Source organism: Coloeus monedula (assembly GCF_965178545.1).
Source record: "Coloeus monedula genome assembly, chromosome: 10".
Lineage (NCBI taxonomy): Eukaryota > Metazoa > Chordata > Aves > Passeriformes > Corvidae > Coloeus > Coloeus monedula.
The window spans coordinates 18,194,832-18,209,844 of NC_138790.1; the positions used below are offsets into that span (position 1 = coordinate 18,194,832).

Below are 15,013 nucleotides of genomic sequence, written 5' to 3' on the forward strand. Positions count from 1 at the left end.
CTGCAGCCTGAAATTCCTGGTATAGGGACACTGGGGGACTTGGACTGAAGTGATTCTGAGCCAATTTACGTCTGCTGAAGATTTGCCCGTGTAGTGGAAAGGGGCCAATAAGACTATGCAAATCAATTAGTCTAATTTGTCTTGAGGTTTTTCTCAGACCTCTATGGGTTTTCACACACTTTCGTTTTAAATGCTGATTATACTGTCATTTAAGGGAGCAATATGCTGCCTTGACAAGACTGGTGACTTTAACTTTCTGACATTTTCCCTGCAGACAATTTCTTGGCTTTGCGTGCAGGTTTCTGAGTAGGTGATGGCTATATAGAAGACAGGCCTGATGTTCCAATATCTTGTGAACTCGATGATCCAAAAGTAATGTACTTAATCAAGTGTAAAGCAAAAGGTGATTAAGTTTTGCAGTACTATACAATGCCTGACTGCTCAGAAATGCATCTTTTGATGTGGTGCAGAGAATTGGACCAGTTCTGTCTGCTTTACCAAAAAATGACATTTTAGTAATCTGAAAAGAGAGCCTCAGAAATCCCCACAAGTGTTTAACTTTGATTCGAAGATTTAAAAAGATGATATTTATCTGTTTGCTTGGTTAATTTACTTGAATTTTAAGCTCAGTAAGGTCTCAATTTGACATCTAGGGAAGTGGTTCTTTGCTTTTTTTCCAGATGAGGTTGAGCAGGGGCAGCAAGTTTCCAATCATCACTAGCTGTTCCAAGCATCCAACCAAAAAAAAGAGAGAAAGCAAAAAAGAAAACCATCAACTCACCTTTCCATTGTGGTTTATATGAATTATTAAGGACTGAGATTCAGTGGAGCCTCAATTTTTGAGCATAGAATCAATACTATATTTTATATAACAAGGGCAGTAAGCCCAGCTTGTTCTGCTTCCATCACAGTGAAGCCTTGTCAAGTCTCTCAGGCAACCTAACTCACCAGGGCCAAAGTCTCACACCACTGATGTGAAAGGTGGATTGAGGTGGATTGAAAACTGGTTGAACAGCTGAGCCTGGAGGCGCTGATCAGTGGCACAAAGTCAAGATGGAGGCCAGACAGTAGTGGTGCACCACAGATGGCAATACTGGGGTCTAGTCCTGTTTAACATCATCAAGGATCTGGATGATGAGCAAAACTGGGAGAAATGACTGATATGCCAGAGGGTCATGCTGTCAGAGAGGGACCACGGCAGGCTGCAGAACTGGCCTGACAGGAACCCCAAGAAGTTCAGCAATAAGTCTGAAATCCTGCCCCTGGAGGAGGACATGTAGGAAAATATACTGGGGTCCACCTAGCTGGAAAGCAGCTTGGCAGAAAAGGACCTGGGGGTCCTGGCAGGCACCGAGTTGAGCCAATGACATTCCCTTGCTGCACAGAGGGTTAACAGTAGTCTGACCTGCACTGGGCATAGTATTGCCAGCAGCTTTAGGAAGGTGATCCTTCCCCTGTATTCAGCACTGGTGAGGCCACACATGGTTTCTGTGCTGAGTTCTGGGTCCAATACAGGAGAAACAGGGACATACTGGAGACAGTGCAGCAAAAGGCCACAAAGGTCACTAAAGTACTGGAGCATCTCCTGTGAGGAAAGGCTGAGAGAGCTGGGACTACCTAACACAGAGAAGGCTTGGAAGGGCTTAATGGATATAAATACCAGAAGGGAGGGTGCAAAGGGGATGGAGCAAGACTCATTTGAGTGGTGTTCTGTGACAGGGCCAGCGGCAATGAACACAAACTGAAATAGAAGGCTCTGTCTGAACATCAGGAAACACACCTTACTGTGAGCGTGACTAAGCATGGGCACAGGCTGCCCAGAGAGGTTGTAGAGTCTCCTTTCTTGGAGATAATCAAAAGCCACCTGGACATGGTTCTGGACAACTGTTTCAAGGTGGCCCTCCGTACTTGTGCAGTGGGATTGGACAAGGTGACCCCCACATGCCCTCTCCAAAGTCAGCCATTCTGTGATACTGTGATTCTGTGAAAGTCTTGTTCACCTCAGTGGGGTTGAGATGTCACCTTCTGTGCAGGAGCCCATGGAATTCAGCTCATTTTCTTGTGCTTTTTAAGAACTATTTGCAGCCACTACTGCAAAATGTGTTACTATGTCTCAGGCATGAAAGAGAGAGAATAGATCTGCACTGAGTTCAGTGAGAAGTTATCTCTGCAACTGTTGCCCCATGAGTGAGGGTGCTGTAAAAGGGACAGCTATGATGGGCCACAGGCCTGCAGGGAACTGACATCAGCAATCCCACTTTCGGAGGGAATAATTAGGTAGATGCGTGTCAGTCTGTACCCAAAAGGTGAAAGGCTCCTTTGTCATATTACCTGTAGCCAAACTACTTGATTGTGTTTTTAAACTCCTTTCCCAAACATGAAAACCAAATACAAATTTCCTCATACATATCACAAATCACCCAAAACCTGCTAACTGCAAACATTGCACTGAGCATTAATAATCATGTGGGCACATTTCTCATCCTCTGTATGCCCACAAAGGAAGTTCACACAGTCACCAAGAGGGAAGGGCTTGAGTAAGCCTATAGAGAAACTAAGGAGAGGTACATCAGGCTTCAAAGTATTTCCTTTTTGTCCCGCTTGGTAAATGGAATACGGAATGTGAGTGACAATGAAGAGGGAAGAAAGAAGATAATAAATCCTGTTTGCTATTTGAGGTTTTAAGTTGTTCTTTGAAACTGGAACCTGAAGTTGACTGAACTGGGTTATATATTATATTTAGGAATATGTAGAGATTGACTGCAGGAATGTTATACATTCTACAGTATTTGCAATTCTGAAGTAGAAGGATGTAACCTAAGAAACTGAGTAATGACCACACAAAATTTATAAATAATATTCTAAATCATTCACTGGGATAATTATATGTCGCTCGGGTGAAAAACAATTTCAATCTGCACGTGGTAGAAGTTCACCTCAGTGTTTTCATACCCAAAAAAGGAAAAAGGGAATGAAAAGATATATAGGTTAGAAATTGAACTGTGCATTAACAGTAAAGAGTAAAATACTATCTTCCTAAATAAATTTGCTATGATTCAAAAGATGTCCACAATGAACACTTACAGTGTGTTTTTGGAACACCAAACCTCCATTCTTTAATTGTTCCAGGCCAAAGTCAGGAAAACAAATGATCATCCACACAACAGAACAAATGCCAAATAACACCTGCTTTAAGTCATGGAGAAGAAACAGATCATGCTCAGACCAATTTTTTAATGTGAGAGAGAAAAAGCCTTTCTTTTCCCCACAAATCTCTTCAATTTGCAAATCCTAGCATTCAAAACACACCTCACGCCACACAACTGAAGCAAATCACCCGATCTTTTTAGTCTCTTCCCTCTCTCCTTCTTCATCATGTAATCTGTCCAAGTGAACCATTTCTATTTACAGTGCTTTCTGTATTCACAGATTCTGGAAGAGAGAGGCGTGACTCAAGACTTCTTCTTCTCCCAAAACTTTTAGCCTCTCTCACAATATCGTGCAAGCTGAGGAGAAATACTTACTATCTAAAGTAAAAAAACCCCAACTTCTAACTATGCCGAAGTCCTACTCATCTCAAACCTGCAGCTAGATCCTCAGCTCTAAAAATGACAACAGAGATTCAGATATGTTAAAGCCAAAAGGGACCTTTACTGTTCTGCAGCCTGATCACCGCCATAACATGGATGGTAGAAACATACTCTGAAACCCCTGCAGGAAAAACATTTCTATGGGTTGGGCCAGTCTGTCTAGCTAGAATCTATCTAGCCAAAGTCATCTCACCTTAAATTAAAGATTGTAAATGCTGGACATATCATAGATGCTATATTCTGCTGCATTGAATATTTGCTTAAATATATCTTTTAGTTACTCTTTTGTAAATATGTACACTGTGAATGTAAATATAAGATTGGATCCAGCATTCCTAAGCATTTAAGCAGCTAATTTTCCTCTACATTCTCCTTAAAACACTTTGTGCTCTTTAGGATCTTCTGCCAAATCCTCAAATCTGTACAACATATTCCAGAAACATTCCTACAAGATGCCTGCTTTGCAAAATAAAACGCCAAGAACTATTGGACATATTCAGATTATTTAGAGAAAGAAAGAGCTGATGCAAAAGATTTAGGAACTATGCCTCATTTCCTATTCCAAACAAATTCAGTAGCAAAAGTTGCTATTCAATTACATTTACTGTTGAATGTGATCCTTAGAACTACTTAAAATTCCATTTTCTAAATTATCATGTTACTGATCTCACAATTTAAAATGGTGTCTGGTGAGATGTGGGCCCCAACAGAATGTGTCCTGTTTACAAGAAAGCTTAATTAGCACTAGCATCTCTACACATTTAACAGAAGGGATCATATTCCTCTTACATGGACAGTATTTGGTTGGTAGAAGTGTCTAAAAATTGTTACATTTTTGCTGATGCCTTTTTCTTAAGCCGCTTCAGCAGACTTCGCAATATCCTACCTGATAAAATTTACTTTGGCCAATATTAATCAGTCAGCTTGATGTCCTAACATTTACTTTTCTCTTTTGTTGTTTGCAATGGTTCTTGGAACAGGGACAAATATCAGGCGTGTGCTCATGTAAATCTGAGGTATGTACTATATAAATGAGGCCCCAGTTCTTGCTACCTAGCTACCATCTGAACTGTATTCTTAGATCTTTATTTCTGAAAGGGATCAGTTTTCCTCAGGTGCCATGAAGGCACTAGTAGCTTTAATATTGCTTGTTCAGCTTCCAATTCACAAAGCTGTACCAGCAGCTCCCCCTGCTCCCTTGGGCTGTGATGACCCAGAATCTGTAGCAGCGGCTGAAGCTGCTGTGAATTATATTAATGGCCACAGTCATCATGGATACAAGTTTGCCTTAAACAGAATCGAGGATATCCGCGTGGTACCCCAGGTAAGTGAGGAGCTTGCAGGCAGAACACTGTGTTCACCTGGGGATGCTTGGAAATCACCACTGCGAGGGCCTCCAAGGGCTGTATCCTCACATGGGGAAATCAGCATGGCTCTGTTGATTTAAATGGGGCAAGGATACCTGGTAGCAGTGGAGAATCCAGGTCATTGGAATGTATCTCTCAAAGAGCAGAACAGAGGGGAGAGAGAAATGTTCAGACGTTTTTGTACAATGCAAGAAAGGGCTCAGTTTATAAACGCAGCACGTTTGCTAGGGCAGATCATTCCACGTGCTGATTCGTGAGCCCAGTAGCCAATCTGGAGAAAAACAGAGGATAATCTTCGACATGCAGGTAATTATTTATTGGCTAAATACATACCTATCATAACTCTATGCTATTAGTGAATTGTAGTAGGCATTAATTTTACCTAATGTCCCATTGAGCTGCCAAGGGTTCTAAATGGAAAAAACAGTGGCTTATTTTCCCTAAGATCTATTGCCATCATTGTAGGCATCTAGAAAGGCCATAAAAATGGTCATGAATACAATGTATGTGCCAATTCTGAACCTCTGATTCTCTTACAACATGGAAAATAGTCCCAAACAATGACATGAGTGAAACTCCATGGCTGTTTTCTAGTTGTTATGAAAGAGAACACACCAAAGTCATTTAGAAAAGACTACAACAGACATAAATGAGATTAGAAGTGTGTCCAGAGTTACCCACACAAAAACACTGGTGGCATTGCTTTGCTCATATTAATGCTTTTATGCTAAAATGACTTAATGGGTTTAAATGGAATCACTCATGACTCAAACATCAGAATCAGTCTTGGACCTGGGGAACTTAAGGAACTGGGTCTTATGTTACAGATGCAAAGGAACTGGTGCAGTTCAGTGTAATTCCAAAGGACTAAACGAGACACGTCGCTGTTCACTAGTGTTTGTTTGGTATCTGGTTATAGAAACAAGAAGTTTTTTCAGCAAAAACAAGCTGTTGATTTTTTAAAACTACCCAACAAAATAAAATTAAGTTAACTTAAGAGAACTGACTCACTACATACAAGCTGGACTTTCCAAAATTTATGAGCCTGTTCCTTATTAGCTGGAATAAAATCAATGTGATTATCTTGACTTACTCCAGATCTGTAGTCCTGGATTTTTATGAAGTTAAATAGTAAGGACCTTTTCAGTTACTCTGCTGTATACCTAGAGCTACCCATGACTGTCAGCAACAGAGACCCCAGCGCAGCCCCAGGGAAGAAATCTGGTGATGTTTTGTGAAGAAATTATGATAATTCCACTGGTTCCTTTTTTTCTTTCAGGGGCCAAATAATGATATCATATTTCTTGAACTTGACTTACTGGAGACCAAGTGCCATATTCTCAGTCCTACACCTCTTGCAAATTGCACAGTGAGGAGCTTTGCAGAACATGTGAGTACCTGAATGCTACCAGCTGGGTCCAAAGGTACATGTTCAATATGTTGATGCCAGAGGCCAGGCAGACTCCCAAGCAAATGTTTTATCACTGTAACAGACTATAACCACCCAATCACTTGTAAGCTCCTTGCTGACTTCACTGCCTTCATGCCATGAAAGATTGAGCTGCTGGATTTCTTTCATGTCCTGTTATCTGAACAGGACAGATCTCTGCCAACATAACATCCCACATACAGTCCATGAATGCCATGAGGCCTTCTTTCGAGGCTCCAGATGCAGTCCCTTTGGTCAGCCCAGATGTCACTGCCTCATTGCAAACCACAGACAGGGCAGGTTGTGAATCTGTGCAAAAATACCCTTCCCTTGGCTACATATGGGTTGTTACCTGGTACAATTCCACGGAGCCATCTCTTCCTAGTTAAGAGTTCAGATGAGCTATTCCCTTCAGATAGGGCTCTGCCTTTGAAGTAATGCTCAGCTGGAATTTACTGGCCTCAGATATTTTGTTCTTATGCAAGTGTGATCCAGCTGTGAGATGCTTTCCCTGACCAAAGCAGTGGAACTGTTGTCTGAGCCTGCTGTTTCTAGAATGGAGCCCAGTTCACAGAGCTCACTAAATATGAATCATGATCTACCCCTGTATTCATCAGGGCTCAGATTCTATTTTCCATCTGGGGGGAGGTAACTCTAACTGTTCCCTCTTCCCAGTGACTCCAGCTTTGCCTTTGACATCTCCTCCCTGCTGGATCATGTTGCTCACACAAGGCAGCACACTCTGCTGTTACCATGGCCACTGACCAGCTGAGATTAGTGAGAATGTTATCAAACAGCTCTGTGGAAGGTCTTAATACATAAGTATTCATATTCTTTGCTCTGTACGAGAGATGAACCTGTACTAAATGTCCATAATCTTGCTACCCTGGTACTTTTGATACTTTTGAGATCCAGATTTGGATCCAGAGTTTGTAGCTCTGATCTGCCTTTTACAAAATAACAGACACCAGGACATGCATAGCAGTGCCTTTGCCATCAGACCGATATTGCCAGGAATGGTCATCCAGGATCTGTTCTTTTGAATTTAGTGGCCCTTTATCAGAAAATTCAATTTATCTGAACAATGTAACCCTTTGATTTTTGTCTCTCTCTAGGCAGTTGAGGGTGATTGTGATGTCAAACTGCAGAAGGTGGATGGGACATTATCTGTAGTCGCTAGCAAATGCCACTCACATGCAGGTAAAGGCTTTGTTCTGTAGGTTTGAATCTAAAGGCTGGAGTATTATTATAGCAGTGGTTACAATTCAGTAGCTTTTCTGATTCTAAACTGCTGGGTATAAATATGGCATAAAGGACAACAGATAATGGGTTTTCTAAACCCAGCCCCCCTTTCTGGTTTCATTCCTTTACAAACCCACTCTTTCTCTTTGCTCCTCTTTACTGTGACAATTAAGATACTGTAAGACTAACGGGGGAGCAAGTCCCAGATTTGAGTCTTTTCATTCAACAGCTTAACCTTAAGAATTTGATTCCTTGTTGGTCTGAGTTTACTTGCACTTGTTGGTCACCAGAGTCCCATTGTGAGATGCAGCTTCTTTACTAAATCCAGCATTTTCAAAACTGCCATGGGAAAGCAGATGTCTATTCTGTGTGCTCAGTGTGAGATCTCTTTGCTCTGTACAAGATGTCTTCAGTACTACTGTCAAAACTGATTGCTTAAATAACACACACAAACACAACTCCAATAAGTTAAAATATCTTCATTTTTCTACCATTCCTTGTGTAAGCTGAAGCACCTTTTCACTGGTGTCACAGAGAGGTTGCCAGAAAGAAAATATATTAAAAACAGAGTAAGAAGATACAAAATCTGCTATTGAAGTCCACAGCACTTTTCCTTGCAGAAAGATTTAAATGGCCAAGTTGTGTGACACACTGCCATCTATAGCCTGCACTGGAAAAATTCCTGCCACTGTAATTTGGGACAGGCTGGTAAACAGTGTTTTGTGTTACTGAAAAAGTCTATAATGTCTTTCAAAAAAATTTACAATCTGATCAAAACATGATCTGTTCCTCCTGCAGACTCCAGTGAAGACATTCTCAAAGTCTGCCCTGACTGTCCACTGCTGGCAACTCTGAACAACACAGAGGTGTTAGGAACGGTGTCAGCTGCACTCAATGACTACAACAGCAAAACCACAGATTCTTACCTCAGACTCCTTGAGATCGGAAGAGCCAAAATACAGGTAATTTCTAGAACTGTGTCTAGCCTTTCATGTAAACAGAATATTTCATCTACAGTAATTGTGCACTGATACCTAGTTATGTTTGCAAACAGATGCAATTTGCTTGCTCCAATTCGCCCTCCTGATTTGCTCTTAATTTCCCAACTATTATGTGTCATTTTAGCCACAGGATTCCCTTTCACTCCAGTGGGAGATGAAGCCACATCATTTGCCTTTTATCTTTTCTTAGCAGCTCTGCAGTTTCCGAGTGCAAAGTCAGTTAAACAATTTTCCTGTTTTATCAGTATCACCCAGTGCACACTGTTGTTGCTGAGTTTGCTGTGGGTGCCACAAACTGCTCTGCAGGAGAAGCTAAAGCCAATGTGGGGGCTTGTCAGCTGCTGCCCGAGGACCAGTCTGTGAGTATGGCAGCACATCATCCCCAATCTCCCCAGCTCTGAGCTAGAAAAGCAGCATCATGCTGGGATGTGCTTGCACTGGAGCAGGAATAGACCCCTGTGGGGATCAAAGTGCAAGAGATATGTACCACCATGATATGCTTTTCAATATATCATTCCTAAAGCTGTATCACACCTTTCTCTTCTCTCTGAGGTATCTGGACTGAATTCTAATGGATTTGAATATATTTGAAAAAGGCTTGAGGACCAGAGACAGAATATTTTTAATCAACAGAATATATATTATTGTTAACTCTTCTTAAAATGAGCACCTGAGACAATCAGGCTCTTTGTACTGGGTAGTACACAGTCACATAAAAAAAAAAAAAAGCAGACTGTTTCCTCCTCCTACAATTCCAGTGCTCTCAGCATGCTTTGTTCTGATACATAGGCTCTTGAGAATTATACTGTATACTTTACCATGTTAAAATTCTTCTGTTTCTGATGAAACGGAGTCCTAAGCAGTCTTAGGAGGTGGGAGCTTTTTACCTAGATTCTTCTATATTCTTTCCCTCCCTCATATCCAGACATACAAAGGATCTTACTTTAGAAGAATACAGGAGTTTCATTTATTTGCTGCTTATGCATTTAAAGAGCTTGGCTTTTGAGCCCAGAAGGCTAAAAAGCAAGCACTTTACTGCTCAGATAAAACATGAGAACAAGTAGCCATTTCTAAATGTGCTGAAATTAAAAATTGTAATGCAATCCCCCTCTATTTTCTAACTATTTCTCTTGACTGTGTTCTGCTTTACCAGAATTTTGGTTTCTGCACAGCAGTGATGGTAAAACGTCCCTCACAAGACCTTCAGGTGGACTGCCAGTTGTATGGACATCAGGTACCAGCTCCATATAGTCCCTTGCTTTCCTAGCAAGGGGTATCCTAGCCTCCTGGTACTGTTACAAGTCATTATCTTGAGTTTACTTCTTTCACTGTAGACTGCATTAGCTATCTGTGATAACTTGAGTTTAACTTTGTATCCTAAAAGCCAAGGTAGGGTAGCTCCTGATTATCCTACGGATTTCTGTGCTGGGAATTATGTCATGTCTGCCATCCATGCTTGACTCAATTTGTCCTCCTGACTATCTGGGAGATTCACATGCGTGGCAGGGCAAAGGAAACGAAACTCTGCTCAGCTAGAGGGATGGGGCAGATAAATGGAAAACAGATATCAGCATTGTGAGGCTGGAGGCTTTTAGTCCTTAGACGTGACTGAATTCAGGGACCTTGTCCTGCACTGCTGTAGAAAGGGGAGGGAAACATATGCACTTGACCTGAGTACTCCCCAGGTATTTTAGCCTACATTTGGTCTCTGAAGGACTAGGTGTGGCTGAATACTTCCTATGGACAACAGCTCTTGGTAACTCAATAGTAATTAGCTGTCTTACAGGTATATGAAAGAGAAAATGAGACAGCTGGTCTTGAATATTTTGCCAGCTGTGCAGGTGGCCCTGAAAGTTCATATAGCACAGAATTTGGTCCTAATGATTCACTGGCTATAAAAAATGTGTTCCTGGTTCCTGTGCATGTGTTCAAATGCAAATCAGGCTTCTGTGATGGTCAGGAACATTTGAACTTGGGTTGAAGGCCTATAGCTAGTTAGGAGCAGGGTACCTAGTAAGGTGTCAACGACCTGTATGTCACAAGCCCCAAATCACTGAAAACCAACACAAACTGTTTTTCTTTTCCAGCCTGGAGTTACCTATGCTCATCCAGGTCAAGATACATCAGCAGGACTGGTGCCCAGTGCTGTAGGCTTCACAAACCATAATCTTAGGCTTTCCCACAATAACCCTGTTGCATCTGAATCCAGCTCTTCAGAAATTTTACGTTCCATGCTCTCAGCAAAATCAGTAACAAAGAGAGCAGTTGCAGACGCTGCTCAGCATGACAAAGTACCTCGCCCAGTTGGCTTTGTGCCTCCTCCTCCTCCCTGCCCTGGGAAGATTCACCATTTCGATATCTAGGCTGTGTTTCAGACATGCAACGCAGCCAAACTGAAGGATCAGTGCAGCAGCAGCAGCAGCAACACACAGACCATAACATCGAGTACAAATAGGTGAGAACACTTGACTCTGAGCCCAAATGAGTTTTACCCTCCAGAGAGCAGAGCTGTGGTCAGGGTCTTGCAAAGGCCTGCTCCAAAATATTGATGATTACAACATATAGCAGTAGTTTACTATACATACAAGGATTCTCTAGTTAAAATACAAGAAAATATTGTTTCAATGAAACTGTTGTATGGGCTATACAACAGTTGTAGCTTTGTGATAGAAACACCACCTGAAAGGTTAGTTCACAATAAAATGTTCAGTGCTTTGCTACCTTCTATCTGTATCTATTTTCATTTAGTTGTCAAGTATCTCCTTCACAGCATTATGAGTCATATTCTGGGCTTGATTTCAAAACCACTAAGCTCCTGCACTTCTCATCAGCTTCACTGGGATGTGTGGGTGCTGAGCACTGCAGAAAATCAGGTCAGTCCTCTCTTTTGATCACACATCAATAACACTAAAGAAGTGGCAGGAAAAAATGTATTTTTCCCTTCCACCTGTAATGTTTTCTAGCATGTACCTACTTTTGATATCCACCAGAAGTACCTCAAAACTTTTGGACATGGCATAAGAGCATCCATGTCTATGAAAAGAACAGAGAATCAGGACATACTCATTGCTGGCCAGCTGAAAGTATCAATCCCTGCAGCCAAATACGTGTGTATTGTCTGTCTTCCAGCAGACACACAGGTGCAGTACAATCATGGAGTCCTGCGTGGTCTGTATGCATATGAGGAAATGCCAATTCAAGGGAATAAAAAATATATGACAGACATGTATCTCATAAAAAACAGGGCCCAGACAGTGATGGCAATTTACCATTGTCCTAGCAGTCAAATCTTCCCTGAATTTCTGGCACATGTTAGAGGCAGAATCTATTCTAGGTAGAGAATTAATAAGAGGCTGGGGCCAGAAGGATCTTTACTGCCAGCCAGACTGGAATTCTGCAGGCCCTGGGGAGCAGTCTCTAAGACAGTCATGAATCTTTAACCAGGAACAGCACTTGCTACAAGATAATTATCATGCAGGCAGCAAAAAATTGCAGAACACATGTAATTTCTGAACTGTTTCAAATAACCTGTCCTGTTCTCCTAGTTAAAACCCTCCAGTACTCAGTAAGCAACACAACTAACATTTGCTCTTGGTGATAGAGCAACAGCTCACAATACAAAAAGGTTCTGCTCTGCTGTGTTGATGGGGAAGGGAAAAGCCATTGGCACTTGCACCAGTGCTTCAGCTGGGTGTGTAAAGTACAGGCAAATCAGCCTAGACTCTATAAACCATGGTCTAATGTGATGGCAGCACACTGAGGGCAAGCTCTGCCCATGAAGGTATCTGCTCTCACATTTCAAGCAAATGCTGAGTTTTGCAGGAAGCGTGTTGTGGGCAATTGCACCAGCCACAGCCAGTCAGTGGCTCAGGGAGTTTTTGCTTCTCTGTGAAGGAAAGATTCCAGTATATCCTGCATGCAGCCATTCCTTCAAAAAGTTCTAGTACTAAGCTGTAGAAACCTGTTAATGCAGTAAGATACGTGATCTTCCCATCTCGCTGCATGAGACACAATACAGGATTTAATGAAATGGCAACTATTATGTTTTGCATCAGTGTAACACCAGATACGTGAGACTTTTCAAAAAAAGGAATCACCATAACTAAGCCATAGAAATTGTCTTGTATATACTGAAATAGGAACTACATTGTAGAAGAGAGGGTGTTTTCCAGGCTTAGAAAATTTCCTGATGGCAGAAACAGTATGTTTCTAGAAGGGATCCCTGTCCCTGGGGATCTCTGAAATCCAGAAATGCTGCATTTTCTTGTTGCCTTTTGCAACCATGCAAAGCAAAGATATGTAGCAGAAACATCTGCAGGCTTCATACTTCACAGATGTTCTCCTACACCTGGTGTAACCACTCCCTTGTTTTCTAAAACAGGAAGAAAAAAAATTTTCTCTGTGCATTCCACTTTGGTAGCTGTACATCATCTTCTTTCTCCTTAAGATAGTTCCTTAAGAGTGCTCCTCTTAAGGACACATTGTGCCCCCTTACAGATCTGTTTTCCAAAGTGATTGCTTTGAAGCAGTCACTTTGTCTGCCACCAGTACAGCCCCATTTTCATGTGCCTGGGCCTTAGTAACAGATTCAGTATTTAACAATCGATTCCCTGGGCAATGAGAGATATGAAATGGTGGTACGTAAAATACAAGTGCCTCCTCTCTTGAAATGCAGCATGAAGAGCTTTGCCAGGTCTGCATCACTGGCTGACAATGTTTTTCAGCTTTTTCAAACTGTGTTTTGCAAAAGCGTATGTACTTTGCTGCTTTGGTTGGACATGCTCAGATTTCCCAGCTGTGTCCATGTTTTGAGGTCAGCTACTTCAACAGAGAAATTTTTCCTTTCCAGGCAGAGGAAGAGTACAAAGAACAGAGTCAGGGATATAACAATTCCCTATTATAAGAAGCACCGACACAGCCAGTACTAACTGGCACCCATCTCCATAGAAATGCCACGCACTGTAAGGATAAAGAAAATGAGTTATTATCCTTTAGCCGCAGGGGGAGCATCCCCAGGCACAAGGAACAATGTGAGAGAGTCTGCATTGCTGCTTCTGCGGTTCCTGTACTATGGCTACAGCAGCATTTCTCAACATTCACCCCTCGTATCCCTTCCCTCCGGGATACAGTCCGTGCATTATCCCTCACCCGACACATGAGCGGCTCATTCTAGCAGCCATGTGCCTCTTCTGTCCTGCTTTTGGAGTGTTGCACCTCTGCCACCAAACAAATTCTTCTTAGAAGAGTTTCAGCTGCAGTGCTGTTGCAGGTCTTCTGGCTGTATGTATAATCCCAGCTTTCTGTGGACATTCCCTGGGACACATTCTTCTGTCTCCTAGATGCTTTAAACACTTCTGGGCTAAGATTCTTTACACAGTCGATAAAAAAAATGACAATATAGAAATTTTTAGCTACCCCAAACATCACAGCAGTATTGAAGAGACAATTATGCCCTTCACTTGCACTTTTTCTTCCTCATTCAATATAACTTCCAAACCTAAAGGTACTTGGTGTCCACCAACAGAAAGCTGCAACCACAGAGTCCCATGACAAAAAATAACAGCCAGGGAAATGGTAACCCAATTTCTGGTATCCTTCAAGATGAAATGCTGCAGAATTGCCCCTGAGTAGAAAACCAGTGACATTCACTGGGATTCTTCCCAAGTAATGGTCACTGTCACTTTTCCAGTTCTTCAAGATAGGAGCTACTTGTAAAGTTATTCCTCCTTGTCTCCAGCATGGAGTTCCTGACAGGTTATTCACAAGCCACACCACTGTCATTTCAAACTAAAGTTTCTCCAGGCAGAATTTTCCAGGACCCTTGAGAGGTCTCAGTGCCTCCAGGGCTAAGGGGTAGCATTCAACTGTAGGTATCCAGATGGGTAGAAATACTCACAGAATGAATCCAAATTGAGCTCTCTATCACAGCCAGACTTCATATAGTAGAGTTAATGTATTTGTTTACAACTGGCATTTAACAAATAAAAAGTGCAAAATGGATCAACCTTGTGACATTTATCCATTTTCTGTTCAAATTAATGAGACCTTTATCATTGTTTTATTTGGAAGAAGAACTGGATCACTGACAGAACACAACTGGAGCCAGACCTGTTCTGAATTTAGGTTTATTCAAGCAAATCTGGTTTCTTAAGGAAGTAGCTTTGTGTGTGTATTCTTATCCCTTGCCATGAGGTCAAAATTGCATGATCTGCCCAGTGAAGTCCAAATTAGAGATGGAAAGCCAGGAGGAAAAAGGGCTCTCTGGTCTCAGAGGGAGCAACAACACTTCTGTAAAACCCTGTAATCATTGACTTAGTGTTTACTGTTGCAGCTGTAGGTTTAAAGGTGATGGACAGTATGTAATAAAAAGGGGGCACAAGTCTA

General features: G+C 41.8%; 1 protein-coding gene across 1 annotated transcript; it reads left to right on the plus strand.

Moving 5' to 3' along the window:
• Positions 1–4,710: 4,710 nt before the first annotated feature.
• Positions 4,711–10,992, plus strand: AHSG (alpha 2-HS glycoprotein; the record flags this gene model as incomplete). Its single annotated transcript, XM_082287942.1, has 7 exons — positions 4,711–4,914; positions 6,237–6,347; positions 7,502–7,586; positions 8,427–8,590; positions 8,875–8,988; positions 9,783–9,863; positions 10,717–10,992. 7 exons carry the CDS (start codon positions 4,711–4,713, stop codon positions 10,990–10,992), a joined length of 1,035 nt encoding a protein of 344 aa, XP_082144068.1.
• Positions 10,993–15,013: the final 4,021 nt, after the last annotated feature.